At 39.3% G+C, this 20,000-nt stretch overlaps 1 protein-coding gene across 1 annotated transcript in view; it reads right to left on the bottom strand.

The window, feature by feature from the left end:
- Window positions 1–20,000, bottom strand: part of Tmx3 (Thioredoxin-related transmembrane protein 3) — a gene marked incomplete in the record, with an annotated part of 113,999 nt that overhangs the window by 54,157 nt on the left and 39,842 nt on the right. The window contains 2 exon segments of the mRNA XM_070091520.1: window positions 2,687–2,710; window positions 2,966–3,036. Of these exon segments, the coding sequence (XP_069947621.1) occupies window positions 2,687–2,710; window positions 2,966–3,036 (95 nt within the window).

The raw sequence follows: 20,000 nt of genomic DNA, 5'->3' as shown, positions 1-20,000 counted from the left end.
TACTCTGCTACAACTTGTTAATATCACCCTACCAATTTCATCGGAATAAAGTGACCTGTATGTGGTAAAGTCCTTGATACAAAAAAAAAAAAAATAACTGGATAAGCAAATTTATTTACTGTGTTGCCCATCAATAAAAATGTTGTATAATCATAACATGCAAATAAGGAAGCCCTTGAATTTGTAGACAACTGTATACAACATTCAACATTTTGAAGCCCCTTCAAGAGGCTCCTTGATGGAAGCAAGAGGCTCTCGATGCAAGAAGTAAGACCTGCCATCCCCTTCCTTAAATCAAATCTGTCTGTTTCCTATCATCCCAGGTGCTGCATGACTCCTGTGTGTTTAGCGCTTCCCTTAAATATAATAATATTAATACTTTGAAAGCAAGGTGTGGTGTTAATATCATGAAGAGAATTTAGAGTACAGATATTAAAAGGCAATCTGGAGTCACAAAGGGTATAACTCAGACAGATGAGGAGTTGTAGAGGTGGTTTAAGTATGTCAAGAAGATGGAGAGAGATGAAGTGACAAAGAGGATGCACAAATCTGGCGTGGAAAGAAAGTGGGATACAGGATGTCCCAGGAATGGCTGAAGGGAGGGGCTAAAAGATACTTTGAGTTTTAGGGGCTTGAGCATCCAGCAGGATTGAATGAGCATGTTAGAAAGGAGTGAATGGAGGCAAACAAGTGCAAACAAGGTAACTTTTAGGAAGGGATTCAGGGAAACCAGGTAGCCAAAGTTGTGTCCAAAAGCAGGAAGGACAGTGCCTGCACTCTGAAAGATGGGTGGAGATGCTGCAGTTGGAAGGTAATGTGAATTATTTGAAAAGACATGGACTGAACAATTATATAATGGTGAATACATTTTATTTTTCTTTGGGTCACCCAGTCTTGGTAGGAGATGGCTGATGAGTGAAAAAAAAAATATTCTGGAAAACATTCTCTTCCTCAATATACAGAATTTAATTTTTTTGTAAAGCAGACCCCCGAGTTTCGTGATAAATCTGTTCCAGAGAGCCTGCCGAAAGTCGAAATTCACGAAACTCGAAACCATTTTCCCCATAAGAAATAACGGAAATAAAATTAATCCGTTCCAGACACCCAAAAATATTAAAATAAATTTTTTTTTTCAAATTAAATAAAAATTTACATACTGAAAACAATCAGAAATCAAGTACATGCATATAAAAAATAATAACAACATTACACTTACCTTTACTGAAGACTTCTGGGTTGATGGAAGATGGGAGGAGGGGATAGGAGGAAGGTGTACACTATTGTTTGGAAGGAGACTCTCCTTCCATTAGGACTTCAGGTAGCAAGTCCTTTTCTGGGGTTACTTCCTTTCTTCTTTTAATGCCACTGGGAACAACTTAAGAGTCACTGGACCCCTGTCACACAAAATATCTGTCCAGTGAGGTCTGTTTCTGACATTTCTTTATGATTTGCCTGAAGTGGGACAAGGTTTTGTCACTGAACATGTTGCAGATATGGCTTGTTTCAGCTTGGTCAGGGTGATACTTTTCAACAAAACTTTGCAACTCATTCCACTTTGAACACATGTTCTTAATCACTGAAGAAGGCACCTCCTTCACACTCTTTTCCTCCTCCTCCTCTGACGCAAGTTCCTCAGCTGTGGTCTGATGCTGCTCCAGTTGAAGCTCTTGCAGTTCGTCAGTGGTTAGCTCTTCCCTGTAGTCCTCCACCAACTCTTCCACATCCCCATCACTCACCTCCAACCCCATGGACTTGCCCAATGCCATAACACCTTCCACAACAGGCAGAGGGTCTGCCTCAAACCCTTCAAAATCCCTCTGGATCGTGTTCTTCGCTTTCTTTACCAAAGGGCTTGCGCTAGCTTTCCTTGGGTCCATGGTGACTTATTTAGCAGTTGCAATCACAAAAAACAATGGATTATTACGTATGAACCCGCAGGGTGATGGTCATTTGTTGGTAAACAATGGCACACTGAGCGTGAATGGCGTGGGAGACTGGCTTTGTGTGCACGGTGACGGGCGGACGGGTACCGGATAGTTGCCGAATCACGAGTCTAATCATGAAACTCGAGGCCAAATTTTGCCAAAAAAAACTTGCCGAAAGTCAAATTTCACGAAAGTCGATACTGCCGAAACTCGGGGGTCCACTGTATTTAAAATTCTAAATTTCATTTTCAAAATCTGGTTGAAATCCAAATCAGAGAGAGAATATATTACTGGATAACTTTATAAAAAAAATATTTATATGAATTACTGTACACAAAGCCAATTTCTTTCTTCTCCAGGACACTTTTTTTTATTTAAAATTTTCAGTAAATTTAAATAATTTCAGCTGCACCAATGACATATATGATTACACATAATCAATCTTATTTAAATATACTTTATGTTACTGCTTCAAGCCATTACACTATATATGGTAATAGACCAGTTTATTCTGGAATTATGATGCTTTAATGTCCCAAACAATGAGAGTATTGATGCAGTTACAGTAACTACTGTAGCTTATAAATCCCTACATATCTGAAGAAATCTCATACTAAAAAAAATCTATGGTAAATATTTTAACCTTTTTATTCTTAATTTTGAGTCATTCCTTAAGTAGCATTCAGTAAGGATGGGGCAAATTCTACAACTAATATCAAATTCATAACTACCTCAAATATTGTGCAATGGTATCTACTTACTTGTACCCATCAACATAGTCTTCTCTGAAATTGGGAGAGACATTAGTAGGTTTTGGTTTAATAATCTACTCCAATGAAAATTTACACAGAAGCTCAACCTATTTGACCAACTGGTATATACCCTGCAGAAAGCACTAAGTAAACTCATATCCTACACCCAATTTTGCTAGTACTGATTATTTATTTCTTGGCTTCTTCATGAAGTCTAAAATACTTATTCATACATAATTTTTTATTTATTTCAATTTTTATTATTATACAAAAAGCCAGAAAACTTACGCATCTTCATCTGTAGTAATTCGTCCAATTTTACTCTCCTTAACAACTGTGATGGCTAAATACTTGTTTATCTGCAAAATACAATAACTTTATGGAAACCCTGAAAAAATTTGGAAACTAATGTTTGTGAGGTTGTTTGTGTTATATAGCATTCTTATTAATCACTTAAACTCCACGCAATTGTCACATTACTAAAAAAATAATATATTCACATGCATTTATGCACAAGTACAGTAAAAAAGTAACTAAATAATAACAGCTATAACATTTAGCAACAGAGTATGCATCAGTATTAAGTAATATGGTACCATATTCCCTACAAGAAACAATTCTGAAGTTAGGAAAAAAGTACTATCTTCTAAGGCTTTCCTTAAGATACCAGTGAAGAGTCACTCACCACTTTTCATATACAGTAGTAAGAAATCTAGTTGCCTTCTGTGCATCTATGCAAGAGTTCTCCTTTGTAATTTACATTACCAACTGTGAAGGCCCCCAAACTCCTGTCAGTATACTCTGATGAGGAACCCTTCACAAAAAGTAGCTTTTAGTTTGTCGGAATGTTTGATGCCGTGTTCAGGTTCCATGAACCAATTATAGGAATTTAGTACTGAAACCAATACAGTGGGTGCTGTATTATCTGATCACCTCTGACCACGAATCTTTTAACTTTAAAAAATGCTATATAAAATTACTTTTTTTTTTTTTAATTTTTTATCAAATAAACAAGAACCCATCATACCTACAGGAAACCACCACATACCAAATTCCAGTGCATTTGGATAAGTATACTGTGCTCTAAAAACATTTGTCAAGAAAATAGCCAGTAGGCCTGCTGCAGTGTTCCTTCGTTCTTATGTAAAATAATTTCACTTATATCACACCAGATGATGTCAATGGTACTAGCATTTGTATAGTTTTAACCTTTTCTTAGAAATTTGTTGTATATGTGTATGAAATTTGAGTCTATTATCGAGGTGGATTCCTAGGAATTTTCCCTCTGTTAGCTTTGTGATAGGTGATCCGTTTATTGTTATGTTAAGAGGTACATCTGTAGCTCTGTTACCAAACTGAATGAAGTAGGTTTTGTCAATGTTTAGTGTAAGTTTGTTAGTCCTCATCCAGGTAGATATTTTCTGTAATTCGGTGTTTACAGTATTGGCTAGCGTGACTGGGCTCGGGTGAGAGAAGACGTATGTAGTGTCATCTGCAAATAGTGTGGGTTTGAGTAATTGCGAAGCATTTGGTAGGTCATTTATGTAGAGGAGAAAAAGAAGAGGGCCAAGGACACTTCCCTGTGGGACACCAACTGTAGTTGGTTGTGCGGAAGAGCTTGCCCCATTTGCGTACACATATTGGCTTCTGTTGCTGAGGTAAGACTTGAGGTAGTTGAGGGAGTGCCCTCTAATACCATAGTGTGACAATTTTACGTGGAGCAAGTCATGGTCAACTGTATCAAAAGCTTTACGTAAGTCAATGAAGATCCCCAGTGGGACTTCTTTTTTCTCTATTGCAGTGTATATATGTTCTAGCATGTGTATAATAGCATCATTAGTATTTTTATTAGGCCTGAATCCAAATTGGCAGGGGTTGAGAATGTTTTGGGAGATGAGGTAGGAGTAGATTCATTTATGAATTAATTTTTCGAAGATTTTTGAGAGAGGGTGTAAATTGGATATTGGCCAATAGTTATTCAACTCTGTTTGGTCTCCTCCTTTATGGATCGGGGTGACCCTTGCTACTTTGAGAACTGTAGGGAAGGTGGAGGATTCAATGGATTTGTTAAAGAGTGTTGCAATGATTGGTGATAGTACTTGTGACGCTTTTTTTGTATATAAAGGGTGGTAAGGTATTTAAATCTCCTGCCTTGTTTTTCAGTGCGTTGATAATAAGGGAGACTTCGTATGGGTTAGTCGGAGCTAGGAACAGTGTGTTCGGGTAGTTGCCAGTGAGGTAGTCATTTGGTGGGGTATCTGAGCTTGGGATTTTATTGGCAAGGTTTTGACCTATAGTGGAGAAGAAATCATTGAGTCTGTTTGCTGTTTCTGTTGGTGGGAGTTGGGGTTCATCTGATTTTGCTAATTTTATTTCGCTATGTCGTGATATCTTTTTTGTTCCCAGAATTTCTGATAGGGTCTTCCAGGTCTTTTTTATATCACCTCATAAGTTGGATAATTTTTTTTTTTTTTTTCAACAAGTCGGCCGTCTCCCACCGAGGCAGGGTGACCCAAAAAAGAAAGAAAATCCCCAAAAAGAAAATACTTTCATCATCATTCAACACTTTCACCACACTCGCACATTATCACTGTTTTTGCAGAGGTGCTCAGAATACAACAGTCTAGAAGCATACACATATAAAGATACACAACATATCCCTCCAAACTGCCAATATCCCAAACCCCTCCTTTAAAGTGCAGGCATTGTACTTCCCATTTCCAGGACTCAAGTCCGACTATATGAAAATAACCGGTTTCCCTGAATCCCTTCACTAAATATTACCCTGCTCACACTCCAACAGATCGTCAGGTCCCAAGTACCATTCGTCTCCATTCACTCCTATCTAACACGCTCACGCACGCTTGCTGGAAGTCCAAGCCCCTTACCCATAAAACCTCCTTTACCCCCTCTCTCCAACCCTTTCGAGGACGACCCCTACCCCGCCTTCCTTCCCCTATAGATTTATATGCTTTCCATGTCATTCTACTTTGATCCATTCTCTCTAAATGACCAAACCACCTCAACAACCCCTCTTCTGCCCTCTGACTAATACTTTTATTAACTCCACACCTTCTCCTAATTTCCACACTCCGAATTTTCTGCATAATATTTACACCACACATTGCCCTTAAACAGGACATCTCCACTGCCTCCAACCGTCTCCTCGCTGCTGCATTTACCACCCAAGCTTCACACCCATATAAGAGTGTTGGTACTACTATACTTTCATACATTCCCTTCTTTGCCTCCATAGATAACGTTTTTTGACTCCACATATACCTCAACGCACCACTCACCTTTTTTCCCTCATCAATTCTATGATTAACCTCATCCTTCATAAATCCATCCGCCGACACGTCAACTCCCAAGTATCTGAAAACATTCACTTCTTCCATACTCCTCCTCCCCAATTTGATATCCAATTTTTCTTTATCTAAATCATTTGACACCCTCATCACCTTACTCTTTTCTATGTTCACTTTCAACTTTCTACCTTTACACACATTCCCAAACTCATCCACTAACCTTTGCAATTTTTCTTTAGAATCTCCCATAAGCACAGTATCATCAGCAAAAAGTAACTGCGTCAATTCCCATTTTGAATTTGATTCCCCATAATTTAATCCCACCCCTCTCCCAAACACCCTAGCATTTACTTCCTTTACAACCCCATCTATAAATATATTAAACAACCATGGTGACATTACACATCCCTGTCTAAGACCTACTTTTACCGGGAAGTAGTCTCCCTCTCTTCTACACACCCTAACCTGAGCCTCACTATCCTCATAAAAACTCTTTACAGCATTTAATAACTTACCACCTATTCCATATACTTGCAACATCTGCCACATTGCTCCTCTATCCACTCTATCATAGGCCTTTTCTAAATCCATAAATGCAATAAAAACTTCCCTATCTTTATCTAAATACTGTTCACATATATGCTTCAATGTAAACACCTGATCTACACATCCCCTACCCACTCTAAAACCTCCTTGCTCATCCGCAATCCTACATTCTGTCTTACCTCTAATTCTTTCAATTATAACCCTACCGTACACTTTTCCTGGTATACTCAGTAAGCTTATTCCTCTATAATTTTTACAGTCTCTTTTGTCCCCTTTCCCTTTATATAAAGGGACTATACATGCTCTCTGCCAATCCCTAGGTACCTTCCCCTCTTTCATACATTTATTAAACAAAAGTACCAACCACTCCAACACTATATCCCCCCTGCTTTTAACATTTCTGTCATGATCCCATCAGTTCCAGCTGCTTTACCCCCTTTCATTTTACGTAATGCCTCACGTACCTCCCCCACACTTACATTCTGCTCTTCTTCACTCCTAAAAGATGGTATACCTCCCTGACCAGTGCATGAAATTACTGCCTCTGTTTCTTCCTTAACATTTAAAAGTTCCTCAAAATATTCTCGCCATCTACCCAATACCTCCATCTCCCCATCTACTAACTCCCCTACTCTGTTTTTAACTGACAAATCCATATTTTCCCTAGGCTTTCTTAACTTGTTTAACTCACTCCAAAATTTTTTCTTATTTTCATTAAAATTTCTTGACAGTGCCTCTCCCACTCTATCATCTGCTCTCCTTTTGCACTCTCTCACCACTCTCTTTACCTTTCTTTTACTCTCCATATACTCTGCTCTTCTTATAACACTTCTGCTTTGTAAAAACCTCTCATAAGCTACCTTTTTCTCTTTTATCACACCCTTTACTTCATCATTCCACCAATCACTCCTCTTTCCTCCTGCCCCCACCCTCCTATAACCACAAACTTCTGCCCCACATTCTAATACTGCATTTTTAAAACTATTCCAACCCTCTTCAACCCCCCCACTACTCATCTTTGCACTAGCCCACCTTTCTGCCAATAATCGCTTATATCTCACCCGAACTTCCTCCTCCCTTAGTTTATACACTTTCACCTCCCTCTTACTTGTTGTTGCCACCTTCCTCTTTTCCCATCTACCTCTTACTCTAACTGTAGCTACAACTAAATAATGATCCGATATATCAGTTGCCCCTCTATAAACATGTACATCCTGGAGCCTACCCATCAACCTTTTATCCACCAATACATAATCTAATAAACTACTTTCATTACGTGCTACATCATACCTTGTATATTTATTTATCCTCTTTTTCATAAAATATGTATTACTTATTACCAAATTTCTTTCTACACATAGCTCAATTAAAGGCTCCCCATTTACATTTACCCCTGGCACCCCAAATTTACCTACTACTCCTTCCATAACATTTTTACCCACTTTAGCATTGAAATCCCCAACCACCATTACTCTCACACTTGATTCAAAACTCCCCACGCATTCACTCAACATTTCCCAAAATCTCTCTCTCTCCTCTACACTTCTCTCTTCTCCAGGTGCATACACGCTTATTATAACCCACTTTTCACATCCAATCTTTATTTTACTCCACATAATCCTTGAATTAATACATTTATAGTCCCTCTTTTCCTGCCATAGCTTATCCTTCAACATTATTGCTACTCCTTCTTTAGCTCTAACTCTATTTGAAACCCCTGACCTAATCCCATTTATTCCTCTCCACTGAAACTCTCCCACCCCCTTCAGCTTTGTTTCACTTAAAGCCAGGACATCCAGCTTCTTCTCATTCATAACATCCACAATCATCTCTTTCTTATCATCTGCACAACATCCACGCACATTCAGACTTCCCACTTTGACAATTTTCTTCTTCTTATTCTTTTTAGTAATCTTTACAGGAAAAGGGGTTACTAGCCCATTGTTCCCGGCATTTTAGTTGACTTTTACAACACACATGGCTTACGGAGGAAAGATTCTTATTCCACTTCCCCATGGATATAAAAGGAAAATTAATAAGACCAAGAACTATTAAGATAAAATCAAAAGAAAACTCAGATGAGTGTGTATAAATAAATGTGTACATGTATGTGTAGTGTGACCTAAGTGTAAGTAGAAGTAGCAAGACATGCCTGTAATCTTGCATATTTATGAGACAGACAAAAGACATCAGCAATCCTACCATCATGTAAAACAATCACAGGCTTCGTTTTACACTCACTTGGCAGGACGGTAGTACCTCCCTGGGTGGTTGCTGTCTACCAACCTACTACCTATATGGATAATCTGTTCTCATAATACAATTTTTTTGCCCTTCTTATCAGGCTGGTTAGGATTGACGAGTAACGTTTTGTTTGGTCTCTGGTTATGTGACCCATTCTGTACTTTTTTCATATCGGTGTTTTGTATTTATGGATTTGAGAATGCTGGGTGTTAGCCAGGGACTGTTCAGTCTCTTAGCTGTCATCTGTTTAGTTTTTTTAGGGCAGTGCTTGTTATAAAGGTATTGGGTCTTTTTTAGAAAATTATTAAAACATTCGTCAATATCTGTATAGATTTCTAGCTCAGTGTGCCAGTCAATGTTTGTTACTGCTGTTGTGAAGTTATTAATGGCTGCCTCATTGTAAAGTCTGAAGGTGACTTTAGTAGTGTCTTGGGGTATTTTACCAAGAGTTGTTATGAGGAAAGTAGGGTAGTGGTCTGTGGTATTATCTGTAATTATGCCTGATTTTAAAGGGGATATGGTGTTGGTCCAGATGTGGTCAAGTAGGGAAACACTAGTCTCTGTAACTCTTGTAGGTTATCAAAGCTTATTGCTTGGGAAGCATTGAAAACTGGGTTGGGCAAATACGATTCTGTTAGTGGAATGGTTTGTGAAGGACCTGCCTAGTATGGGCCAACAGGTCTGCTGCAGTGTTCCTGCTTTCTTATGTACACCATCCAGGGTACTTCCCCACACACACAATTTGATTTGAGTGGGACTTGTGCATGAGTGAATAAATTATCAAATGTACAGTTCAGGACATGTATTAAAGAAAACGTTTCGCCACAAGTGGCTTCTTCAGTCCTAATATAGAGAAAAGTAAGAAAACACGATATAGTGGCAAGAGTCAGGTGAAGTGTCGTGTGGGTGAGGTGGTAGAAGAAGAAGAAGAAGAAGAAGAAGAAGAAGAAGAAGAAGCAGAAGCAGAAGAAGCAGAAGAAGCAGAAGAAGAAGAAGAAGAAGAAGAAGAAGAAGAAGAAGAAGCAGAAGCAGAAGCAGAAGCAGAAGCAGAAGCAGAGGCAGAGGCAGAGGCAGCGGCGGCGGCGGCGGCGGCGGCGGCGGAACTAAGGTGGTGAGACGGATGGCTACAGAGGGACCTGTTGACATCATGTAACAGCAGTTTCCAGAATGGGTAATATCCTGTTGATTAGCAATTTTGAGATACTGTAGCTACCAGACTCTTGCTGTATAGTGTTACCGACAGCAATTGGGCAGCTTTTATGCATTTCCTCCAACTTAAATTGTCTTCTTTAACCACTAAACTAGTGATTGAAGAAGATGACTTAAGAAGGAGATGATGTCTTTTTAAACATCTTGTCAGTATCACTATACCATTTCCTCAGAATTATCAAAGATTGCTTGGGAAGCATTGAAAATTGGGTTGGGCAAATACGATTCTCTTAGTGGGATGGTTTGTGAAGAACCTGTCTAGTATGGGCCAACAGCCCTGCTGCAGTGTTCCTGCTTTATGTTCGTATGTACACCAGCTGAGGAAATTGCTTCAGAGGAGGAGAAAGAGAGAGGGAAGAAGGTGCCTTCTTCAAAGATTAAGGACATTTGTGCAAAGTGGAGTGGAGGTGCAAACATTTGTGAAGGAACATCACCCTAACTCTCTCCCCTCCTCCCATCTTCCATACACCAACAAGAGTCTTCAATAAAGGTAAGTGTGATATTATTGTTTTACGGAAACATAAACACTTAAGCAGTATAATGTGATCCTTTATTGACAACGTTTTGCCCATGCAATGGGCTTTATCAAGTCACAAACAAATCAGATCTGCTTGAGACTTGATAAAGCCCACTGTATGGGCGAAACATTGTCAATAAAGGATCACATTATACTGCTTAAGTGTTTATATTTCCACTGTGTCGGTATTTTATACCATTTATAGTGGACCCCTGCCTTATGATCAGCTCCCAACTCGAAAAATTATGTAAGTGTATTTTTGTAAGTGCTTTTGTACGTGTATTTTTGGGGGTCTGAAACGGACTAATCTAATTTACAATATTCCTTATGGGAACAAATTTGTTTGGTAACAGCACCCGAACAGACTTCTGGAATGAATTAATATCGTAAGTCGGGGGTCCACTGTACAGTGGACCCCCTGTTAACGATATTTTTTCATTCCAGAAGTATGTTCAGGTGCCAGTACTGACCAAATTTGTTCCCATAAGGAATATTGTGAAGTAGATTAGTCCATTTCAGACCCCCAAACATACACGTACAAACGCACTTACATAAATACACTTACATGCCAGTTGGTCCCATAAGGAATATTGTGAAGTAGATTAGCATTACACGGTAGGTGGAGGTGATCGTTAAGCGGGGGTCCACTGTATTTCCATTATTGTTTTATACTCGATTTCTCATTCTTTTCTATATGTAAATCTATATTTAATCTATAAAAAAATAACTTTTGTTAATACTTTTGGATGTCTGGAACGGATTAATTGGATTTACATTATTTCTTATAGGAAAAATGAATTTGGAAATCTTCAGATTCGGCTTTAGTCATTCTCTCTAGAACGGATTAATTATGATACCCGGGGTCCACTGTACATCATAAAAGCCAGGGTCGGTCACGTACTTATACATGTAAATTCTAGCACCTTCAAATCAAGGGGGAGAAAGCTGGTATTACAATATTACACATTTGGTAATGAAGCTTCTAGGGGAAGCTAAACTAATCAGCCTATAGTATAATTAATAAACTAGCCCATTACCAGACTTGCAATAGGCAATATAGTCCGGAGTACAAAAACACATACAATACAGTGGACCCCCGACTTATGATGGCTTCAACCTTCGAAAAAACCAACTTATGATGCTTGTCAGCGTAAAATTTGACCCCGACCTATGTTGAAAAACTCAACTTACATCATTCATCCCGAACACAGCCGTCTGGTCCATCTTGCCTGAGCGCCTCAGCTGAGCTAGTGTGACACTGTTTACAAGCCAGGGTGGATGGTTGCACACATACATTTGATAAATTTTATATTATTCCAGTGTTTTTAGTGCTTGTAACTGCTAAATAAGCCACCATGGTGGGGAAGGCAGTGTGGGTGGTGGGGAAGGCAGTGTGGGTTTGTGTAAACAACATGGCTGGCCAGATGGCTGACTGGCCCTAGCTGTCTCTATCTCCGTCTGTCTGTCTGTATCTATATCTGTCTCTGTCTCACAGGTATACATGAATACAATTATAGCGAAAATTACCTAGGATAACCCAAAAAATCAAGACAAAGTGCTATACTACTGTGCTTGTTGACATAATGCATAGTCAGCATGCCTGGCAAGTAATACGTATCAGGACTCAGATGTGACTACTGCGTCGTGTGTAATACCTGTTGGTTCATGAGTGGCTCTCTCTGAGACAGAGAGACAAGCAAAGAAACACAAGCAGACAGAGACAGAAAGACAGATAAGCAGAGACAGAGATAAACAGAGACCTAGACAGACTGACAGACAGACAGAGAGCTAGAGAGATTGGCAGACATGTTTATGTGTAACAGTGAAAACAAAACCTAGGTAGTGTAAGCTCACCAAATGTCACCACTGCTGACCTGTCAGCAGTGGTGACATTTGGTGAGTACAGTAGGGCCCCGCCTTACAGCATTTCGCCTTACGGCGTTCCGCTAATACGGCAATGTCAAATTATGACCAAAATTTGCTATACAGCAAGCGGTCTTTCAAATACGGTGCACCCCACCCGGTTTGTTTACATTCTCCGTGACCACATCTATTACGTCTGGAAACTTTCCAAAATTTCAAGTGTTTTACAGTTATTGTGCATTTTATATGTACTCTGATAATTATATTTATGTGTACCTGTACCTAAATATACTTACACACTGTGCTGGTGTGCAGGTACACATTAAAATCACTAAGAGTCTCTCTACTCATGACGCCACAGTAATACAGTGGACCCCCGCATAACGATGGCATCACATAGCGATTTTTCCGCATACCGATTACTTTTATCGCAAAATTTTTGCCGCGCATACCGATTAAAAACCCGCTTACCGATTTTCGTCCGAGACGCGTCCAATGTGCCCTCAGCCAGCCTCACATGTGCCAGCCGTCCCATTGTTTACCAGCCAGCCTCCGCGGTAACATCCAAGCATACACTCGGAATATTTCGTATTATTACAGTATTTTCGGTGCTGTTTCTGGAAAATAAGTGACCATGGGCCCCAAGAAAGCTTCTAGTGCCAACCCTACACCTCAAAGGGTAAGAATTACTATAGAAATGAAGAAAGAGATAATTGATAAGTATGAAAGTGGAGTGCGTATAGCCGACCTAGTCAAGCTGTACAAGAAACCCCAATCAACCATCGCTACTATTGTGGGCACCAGAAAGACAATCAAGGAAGCTGTTCTTGCCAAAGGTTCAACTGTGTTTTCGAAACAAAGATCGCAAGCGATGGAAGATGTTGAGAGACTCTTATTGGTGTGGATAAATGAAAAACAGATAGCAGGAGATAGCGTCTCTCAAGCGATCATATGTGAAAAGGCTAGGAAGTTGCATGAGGATTTAATTAAAAAAATGCCTGCAACTAGTGATGATGTGAGTGAATTTAAGGCCAGCAAAGGTTGGTTTGAGAGATTTAAGAAGCGTAGTGGCATCCATAGTGTGATAAGGCATGGTGAGGCTGCCAGTTCGGACCACAAAGCGGCTGAAAAATATGTGCAGGAATTCAAGGAGTACATAGAAACTGAAGGACTGAAACCTGAACAAGTGTTTAATTGTGATGAAACAGGCCTGTTCTGGAAGAAAATGCCAAGCAGGACCTACATTACTCAGGAGGAAAAGGCACTCCCAGGACATAAGCCTATGAAAGACAGGCTTACTTTGTTGATGTGTGCCAATGCTACTGGTGATTGCAAAGTGAAGCCTTTATTAGTGTATCACTCTGAAACTCCCAGAGCGTTCAGGCAAAAGAATGTCCTCAAGGATAATTTGTGTGTGCTGTGGAGGGCAAACAGTAAGGCATGGGTCACTAGGGAATTTTTCTATAACTGGTTACACCATGCATTTGCCCCCAATGTGAAAAATTACCTAACTGAAAAGAAATTAGAACTTAAGTGCCTCCTGGTGTTAGACAATGCCCCTGGTCATCCTACAGACGTGGCAGAGCGACTTTATGGGGACATGAGCTTCATTAAGGTGAAGTTTTTGCCTCCTAATACCACTCCTCTCCTGCAGCCCATGGACCAGCAGGTTATTTCCAACTTCAAGAAACTGTACACAAAAGCTCTGTTTGAAAGGTGCTTTGTAATGACCTCAGAAACTCAACTGACTCTAAGAGAGTTTTGGAGAGATCACTTTAATATCCTCAATTGTGTAAACCTTATAGGTAAGGCTTGGGAGGAAGTGACTAAGAGGACCTTGAACTCTGCTTGGAAGAAACTGTGGCCAGAATGTGTAGACAAAAGGGATTTTGAAGGGTTTGAGGCTAACCCTGAGAATCCTGTGCCAGTTGAGGAATCCATTGTGGCATTGGGAAAGTCCTTGGGGTTGGAGGTTAGTGGGGAGGATGTGGAAGAGTTGGTGGAGGAGGACAATGAAGAACTAACCACTGATGAGCTGATAGATCAACTTCAAGAGCAAGAGGCCAGACCTGGGGAAACTGGTTCAGAGGAGGGGAGAGAGAAATTGAAGAAGTTGCCTACTACAAAGATAAAGGAAATCTGTGCTAAGTGGCTTGAAGTGCAAACCTTCATGGATGAAAATCACCCTCACACAGCTATTGCAAGCCGTGCTGGTGATTATTACACTGACAATGTTGTGAAACACTTTAGGCAAGTCATAAAGGAACGAGAGGTACAGGCCACTATGGACAGATATCTTGTGCGAAAGAAGTCCAGTGACTCTGAAGCTGGCCCTAGTGGCATTAAAAGAAGAAGGAAAGTAACCCCAGAAAAGGACTTACTACCTCAAGTCCTAATGGAAGGGGATTCCCCTTCTAAACAGTAAGAAGATAATGCTCTCCCCTCCTCCCATCCCATCAATCATCACCAGATCTTCAATAAAAGTAAGTGTCATTTAATTGTGCATGCCTTTTTCAGTTTGTGTGTATTAAAATTAACATTTCATGTGGTAAAAAAAAATTTTTTTCATACTTTTGGGCGTCTTGCACGGATTAATTTTATTTCCATTATTTCTTATGGGGAAAATTCATTCGCATAACGATTATTTCGCATAACGATGAGCCCTCTTGCACGGATTAAAATCGTTAACCGGGGGTCCACTGTACTACGTAATAATAATCACTCTTGGGCACATTAAATGTCTTATTTTACATTAATATAGACATTTTCAGCAATTCATCTATGATATTTTCCTCAAAATTATATAAGAAACACGTTACATAGCATATAAACATGATACATACGCTCACAGAATAAGAATTGACGTAAATGTGAGATCTGTTTACAAAGCGGCTGTGTAGGTAGTGTCGGAAGAATTACGTTTTCTCTAATCAAACACTGGAGGATAACTGCAAAAAAATATTCCTTTCGTATGCCTTCACTCTATATATAGCAATTCATGACCCTTGTGAGTTTAGCGCTTTTTTATTATGATGATAATATCATCATCTTCATTCACTCTAAAAATGGTGTATTGCATGAGAATGGGAGTGTTGCTGTTTATTCTGTACTAACTTGTACAACTTGTACACAATTTAAGAGTATTTGTATTGTGAGGTAATTATTATTATAATAAAAAAAACATTGTGAGGTAAAAGTTTTACCAACTTTTACAAACGTACGTGAATGAACTAAAAATGGACACACATTAATATGCATTTATTCCGCCTGACAAAGTGATCGTCCACTACCTGTTTAGTTTGCCTTCTTACATTTTCTGAACTCCATATCTCGTTCTCTCTCTCCTTTACTCTTTCGTTAACTAGTTGGCTCTCATTGGCGATGGCGTCTAAGCTTAGATGTGATAAAAAGAGGAGTCGTAAGCCTCTTGCTTTAAGTGCCAAGTTAGAGGACGATGGTGTGCCATTCTGATTTTATTCAATAAACACCCTGCCACTCACCTCTCACACATTAATACAAAATGTATTAATATTTTAAGGTAAGTAATAAGTGTATTCTGTGTATCTTACCTTTTATTGTGTTTTTAATGCCTATTTCTATTGCTAATTTTATATAAGTTAGTGTAACTTGACTTAAGAAATCGTAATGACACGATTGCAAATAAACCATACCCCCGGCCGGGATTGAACCCGCGGTCATAGAGTCTCAAAACTCCAGCCCGTCGCGCTAGCCACTAGACCAGCTAGCCACATAAGATTCATCCAACTAGGTATATTTCTACACCATAGGAAAGTTAGCACAGGCACCTCTGTGACCACAAATGCAAGTTTTTACAGACGAATCTCCAGCTAGCGTGGCCGTGACGAACTCTAGCTCAAGCTAGAGTTCGTCACGGCCACGCTAGCTGGAGATTCGTCTGTAAAAACTTGCATTTGTGGTCACAGAGGTGCCTGTGCTAACTTTCCTATGGTGTAGAAATATACCTAGTTGGATGAATCTTATGTGGCTAGCTGGTCTAGTGGCTAGCGCGACGGGCTGGAGTTTTGAGACTCTATGACCGCGGGTTCAATCCCGGCCGGGGGTATGGTTTAAGTTAGTGTAAACTTGTTGTCTGGCATTTATTGCATATTTTATATGTGCTCCGATAATAATACTTGTGGACTTGTGTGGTAGCCAGGCGGAGGGACAACATTACATTTTCTCTGGTCAGGCACCAGAGAAAACGTGTATCAATCTGCGTTTGGCCCAGCCACTCCCCCACTCCCCTTTTGTTTACAATTTTCAGCATGAATCATTCTTTACTTCTCCCTTTGTTTATGATGGCATCTAAAGGTAGTTGTTAGAAACTATCAAATTCAGTGAACAAGGTATATCAATGCTAATAAGGTTCTGGGCCACAGTGTAGGTAGCCACTGCAATAGGCTCACTTGCCCATGCAAGGCAGTTCCATGTCACCCTTCCCCCCCCGGCTTAGACCAATGACCCACCTAGTCAGGTCACATTCACTGAAGGAAGGAGCATGACATCAGACCTAGTAGCACAAGATAGTCAGGTCCAACTCACACCCACACACACTCACTCATGTAATTATCTACCCTATTTTTACTTTCCTCTTGAAAGGGGAGCGTTAATGCGACATGGCATCAGTGAATCCCTGGTGTTTGCCATTCTATTTGCTGTAGCTGGCACCCAGTTGAACTGGTGCTCCCACAAGGTACTAAGTGGTCCCAGATTTTTTTAATACTGCACACACTGAGTGCATAGACCCATTCTTTCATGTCTTGGTGACTTAAGCCTATTGCGCCAAATTTGAAGGAATGAAAAATAAAACGTAGATCTACGTTCGGAGCGCTACGCGTACAAACGTAGGTCTACGTTTGGACAGTATAAGGGTTAAAGGAGGGGTTTGGGATATTGGCAGTTTGGAGGGATATGTTATATATCTTTATGTATGCTTCTAAACTGCTGTATCTGGGTGTCTCTGCAAAAACAGTGATTATGTGTGAATGTGATGAAAGTGTTGAATGATGATGAAAGTATTTTTTTGGGAGGGATTTTCTTTCTTTTTGGGTCACCCTGCCTCAGTGGGAGACGGCCGACTTGTTAAAAAAAAAAAAATGTAGACAATAGTATGTGACTAAGGTAGGTGAAAAATGTTCATCTGTCAACATTTGTGCGGTTATTGTGCAGCATACAATGAGTGAATATATGTATGTATATACAATATGCCTTACATTGGTCTCACAGGCCATAAAAATTACTTGAAAAAAAAATGTTAAAAAGAAAAAATAAATGAATGGAGTGAATGGAGACAAATGGTTTTTAATACTTGACGTGCTGTTGGAGTGTGAGCAAAGTAACATTTATGAAGGGATTCAGGGAAACCGGCAGGCCGGACTTGAGTCCTGGAGATGGGAAGTACAGTGCCTGCACTCTGAAGGAGAGGTGTTAATGTTGCAGTTTAAAAACTGTAGCGTAAAGCACCCTTCTGGCAAGACAGTGATGGAGTGAATGATGGTGAAAGTTTTTCTTTTTCGGGCCACCCTGCCTTGGTGGGAATCGGCCAGTGTGATAATAAAAAAAATAAAAAAAAAAATAAAACAGAAAAAAAAAAAAAACTATTACCATGAGACCAGCACTTGGCATAAGAGGTCCACTTTCTGTCAACTTCACGCCTCCATATCTCGGTAAGATATCATTTCATAAGAAAAAATAATTTTTTTTTTTTTTTAATATTTTTCAACCCTGAGAATGAGTTTAGGAGAGGGCCTCTCGACCCTCAAAGGGTTAAAGAGGCTAACGAGAGTGTCCTGTCTTTTATGACACACTGTACACTTATTAATGTATGCACTTCTATTAATATTTTTTAACATAAATGTATGAAACTGAACTGTTAGTTAGTTTAATGTTTATTACTGAACTGGAAACTATTAAAAATTTACTTTAACCCTTTCAGTGTCAAGACCCCAGCTCCCAAACTTGCTCTCAGGGTTTAAGAATTTAAAAAAAAAAAAAAAAAATTGTCTTACTAAATGATACAGAATTTTTTTTTTGAAGGTAATGAAACCAAAAGTATAAAATTTGATGGATAGCTTATGGAATTATGCTCTCACAAAGTTAGCAGTATCAGCGATATTTTACGCAATGGCAATTTGGCCCACTCTGCACTCTACTTTTGGCTAATTACATTGTTCCAGTCCACCAAACTCAGTTATTTCCGCTAGTATTCCTTCTATTCTATCAACTGAGGACAAGAAACAGCCCATTTACCTATTTTAACTACCCAATAAAGTGATCAGAAATTGGTAATTTGGCCAATTTCATACAAAATTCAACAAATACCAATTTGAAAATAGGCCCCTCGTATATTATGCTTGCTTTTCATTTTGATTTTTTATTCACACAAAAAATAGAAGATTTACTGTTATGCAGACTACTGCATTATTGTTACAATTGTATAAATAATGTCACCACATTCCTGAATGCATATCAGATTGGCCAGTTAGATATGTATTGGACAAGTGACATCATTTGTGTACTCTGGAATATCGGCAAAAATCAAACGATTCCACTACTTTGAGCTTAATTTCAAGCTACTTTCAGTGCTGAAACTAAATGAAATCATCTCTTTCTGTAATATATCGTCCAATGTATCAAATGAGACCAAGAAACTGAGAATATAACCATAAAAACCACACAAAAATACACCACAAAATAGCTATTTTAAACAAAAACAAGGTCACAGTGCTTTTCTCATTATGCACTGCATGCTGCAGGATTTTTTTGTTTGATGCATACTTCACAGACCCATTCTCTCATATCTAGGCCCAAATTTACCACTCACAGCTTATCTGAGTGAGCTGACCTCATGGCATCATACTACGGGACCGTGCCAACACTGCTTCAAAGCAGTGATATGATGGGACTGACACTGAAAGGGTTAAAAACTTCAATTTCAGATAAGCATGTGGAACAAGGCATCACACCCAAAAATGCAACTATAATAGTCTACATTTCTTGACAACATTGAATAAACAAATAGAAATTATCCACACCTACACCAAACCACCATACATACAAGATAACTACATTTTGTTAAGTAACAACTAAGAAAAAACAATAATAAATTCGTGGAACAAGGTTGGCAGCGAGCGCTATGGCTTACATCTCTGAATCAAGGTAATCGGCATGACTGACACACTTCATTCTACCAAATGCAACATTAATCATTATCAATCTCTTGCATTATCATAAAATTGTACAGACAGTTTATTAGTGTGGTGGACTGATGAAGTGATTATACGAGGTTCCTTCATTTCTGATGAAGCCAAAGACTGGGTTGCAGCAGACTCCAAACAGGGATTGGGGAAACACTGCCACCAAGTCTTTTACTCTCTCCCACATTGAACACACATTTGCCACTCCCTCTTATTCTTCACCCTACATCCATAACACTACCATTCACCTGAGCACATCATCTCTGCACCTGAAGATGGTGTTGTATAGTCAACTTTTTTGACTATCCAACCCAACACAGGTCTTGCTGGAGTCAGACAGTTGGGTAATCACTGTAATTCCACTATACTGCAATATCATATAATCTAAAAATTAACATTCATAAAAGCTCTTTTCTTAA

The sequence above is a fragment of the Cherax quadricarinatus genome, chromosome 35 (genome assembly GCF_038502225.1).
Source record: "Cherax quadricarinatus isolate ZL_2023a chromosome 35, ASM3850222v1, whole genome shotgun sequence".
NCBI lineage: Eukaryota > Metazoa > Arthropoda > Malacostraca > Decapoda > Parastacidae > Cherax > Cherax quadricarinatus.
Note: the sequence above shows the minus strand (reverse complement) of the source record. Positions and strands in the feature narration are given on the sequence as shown.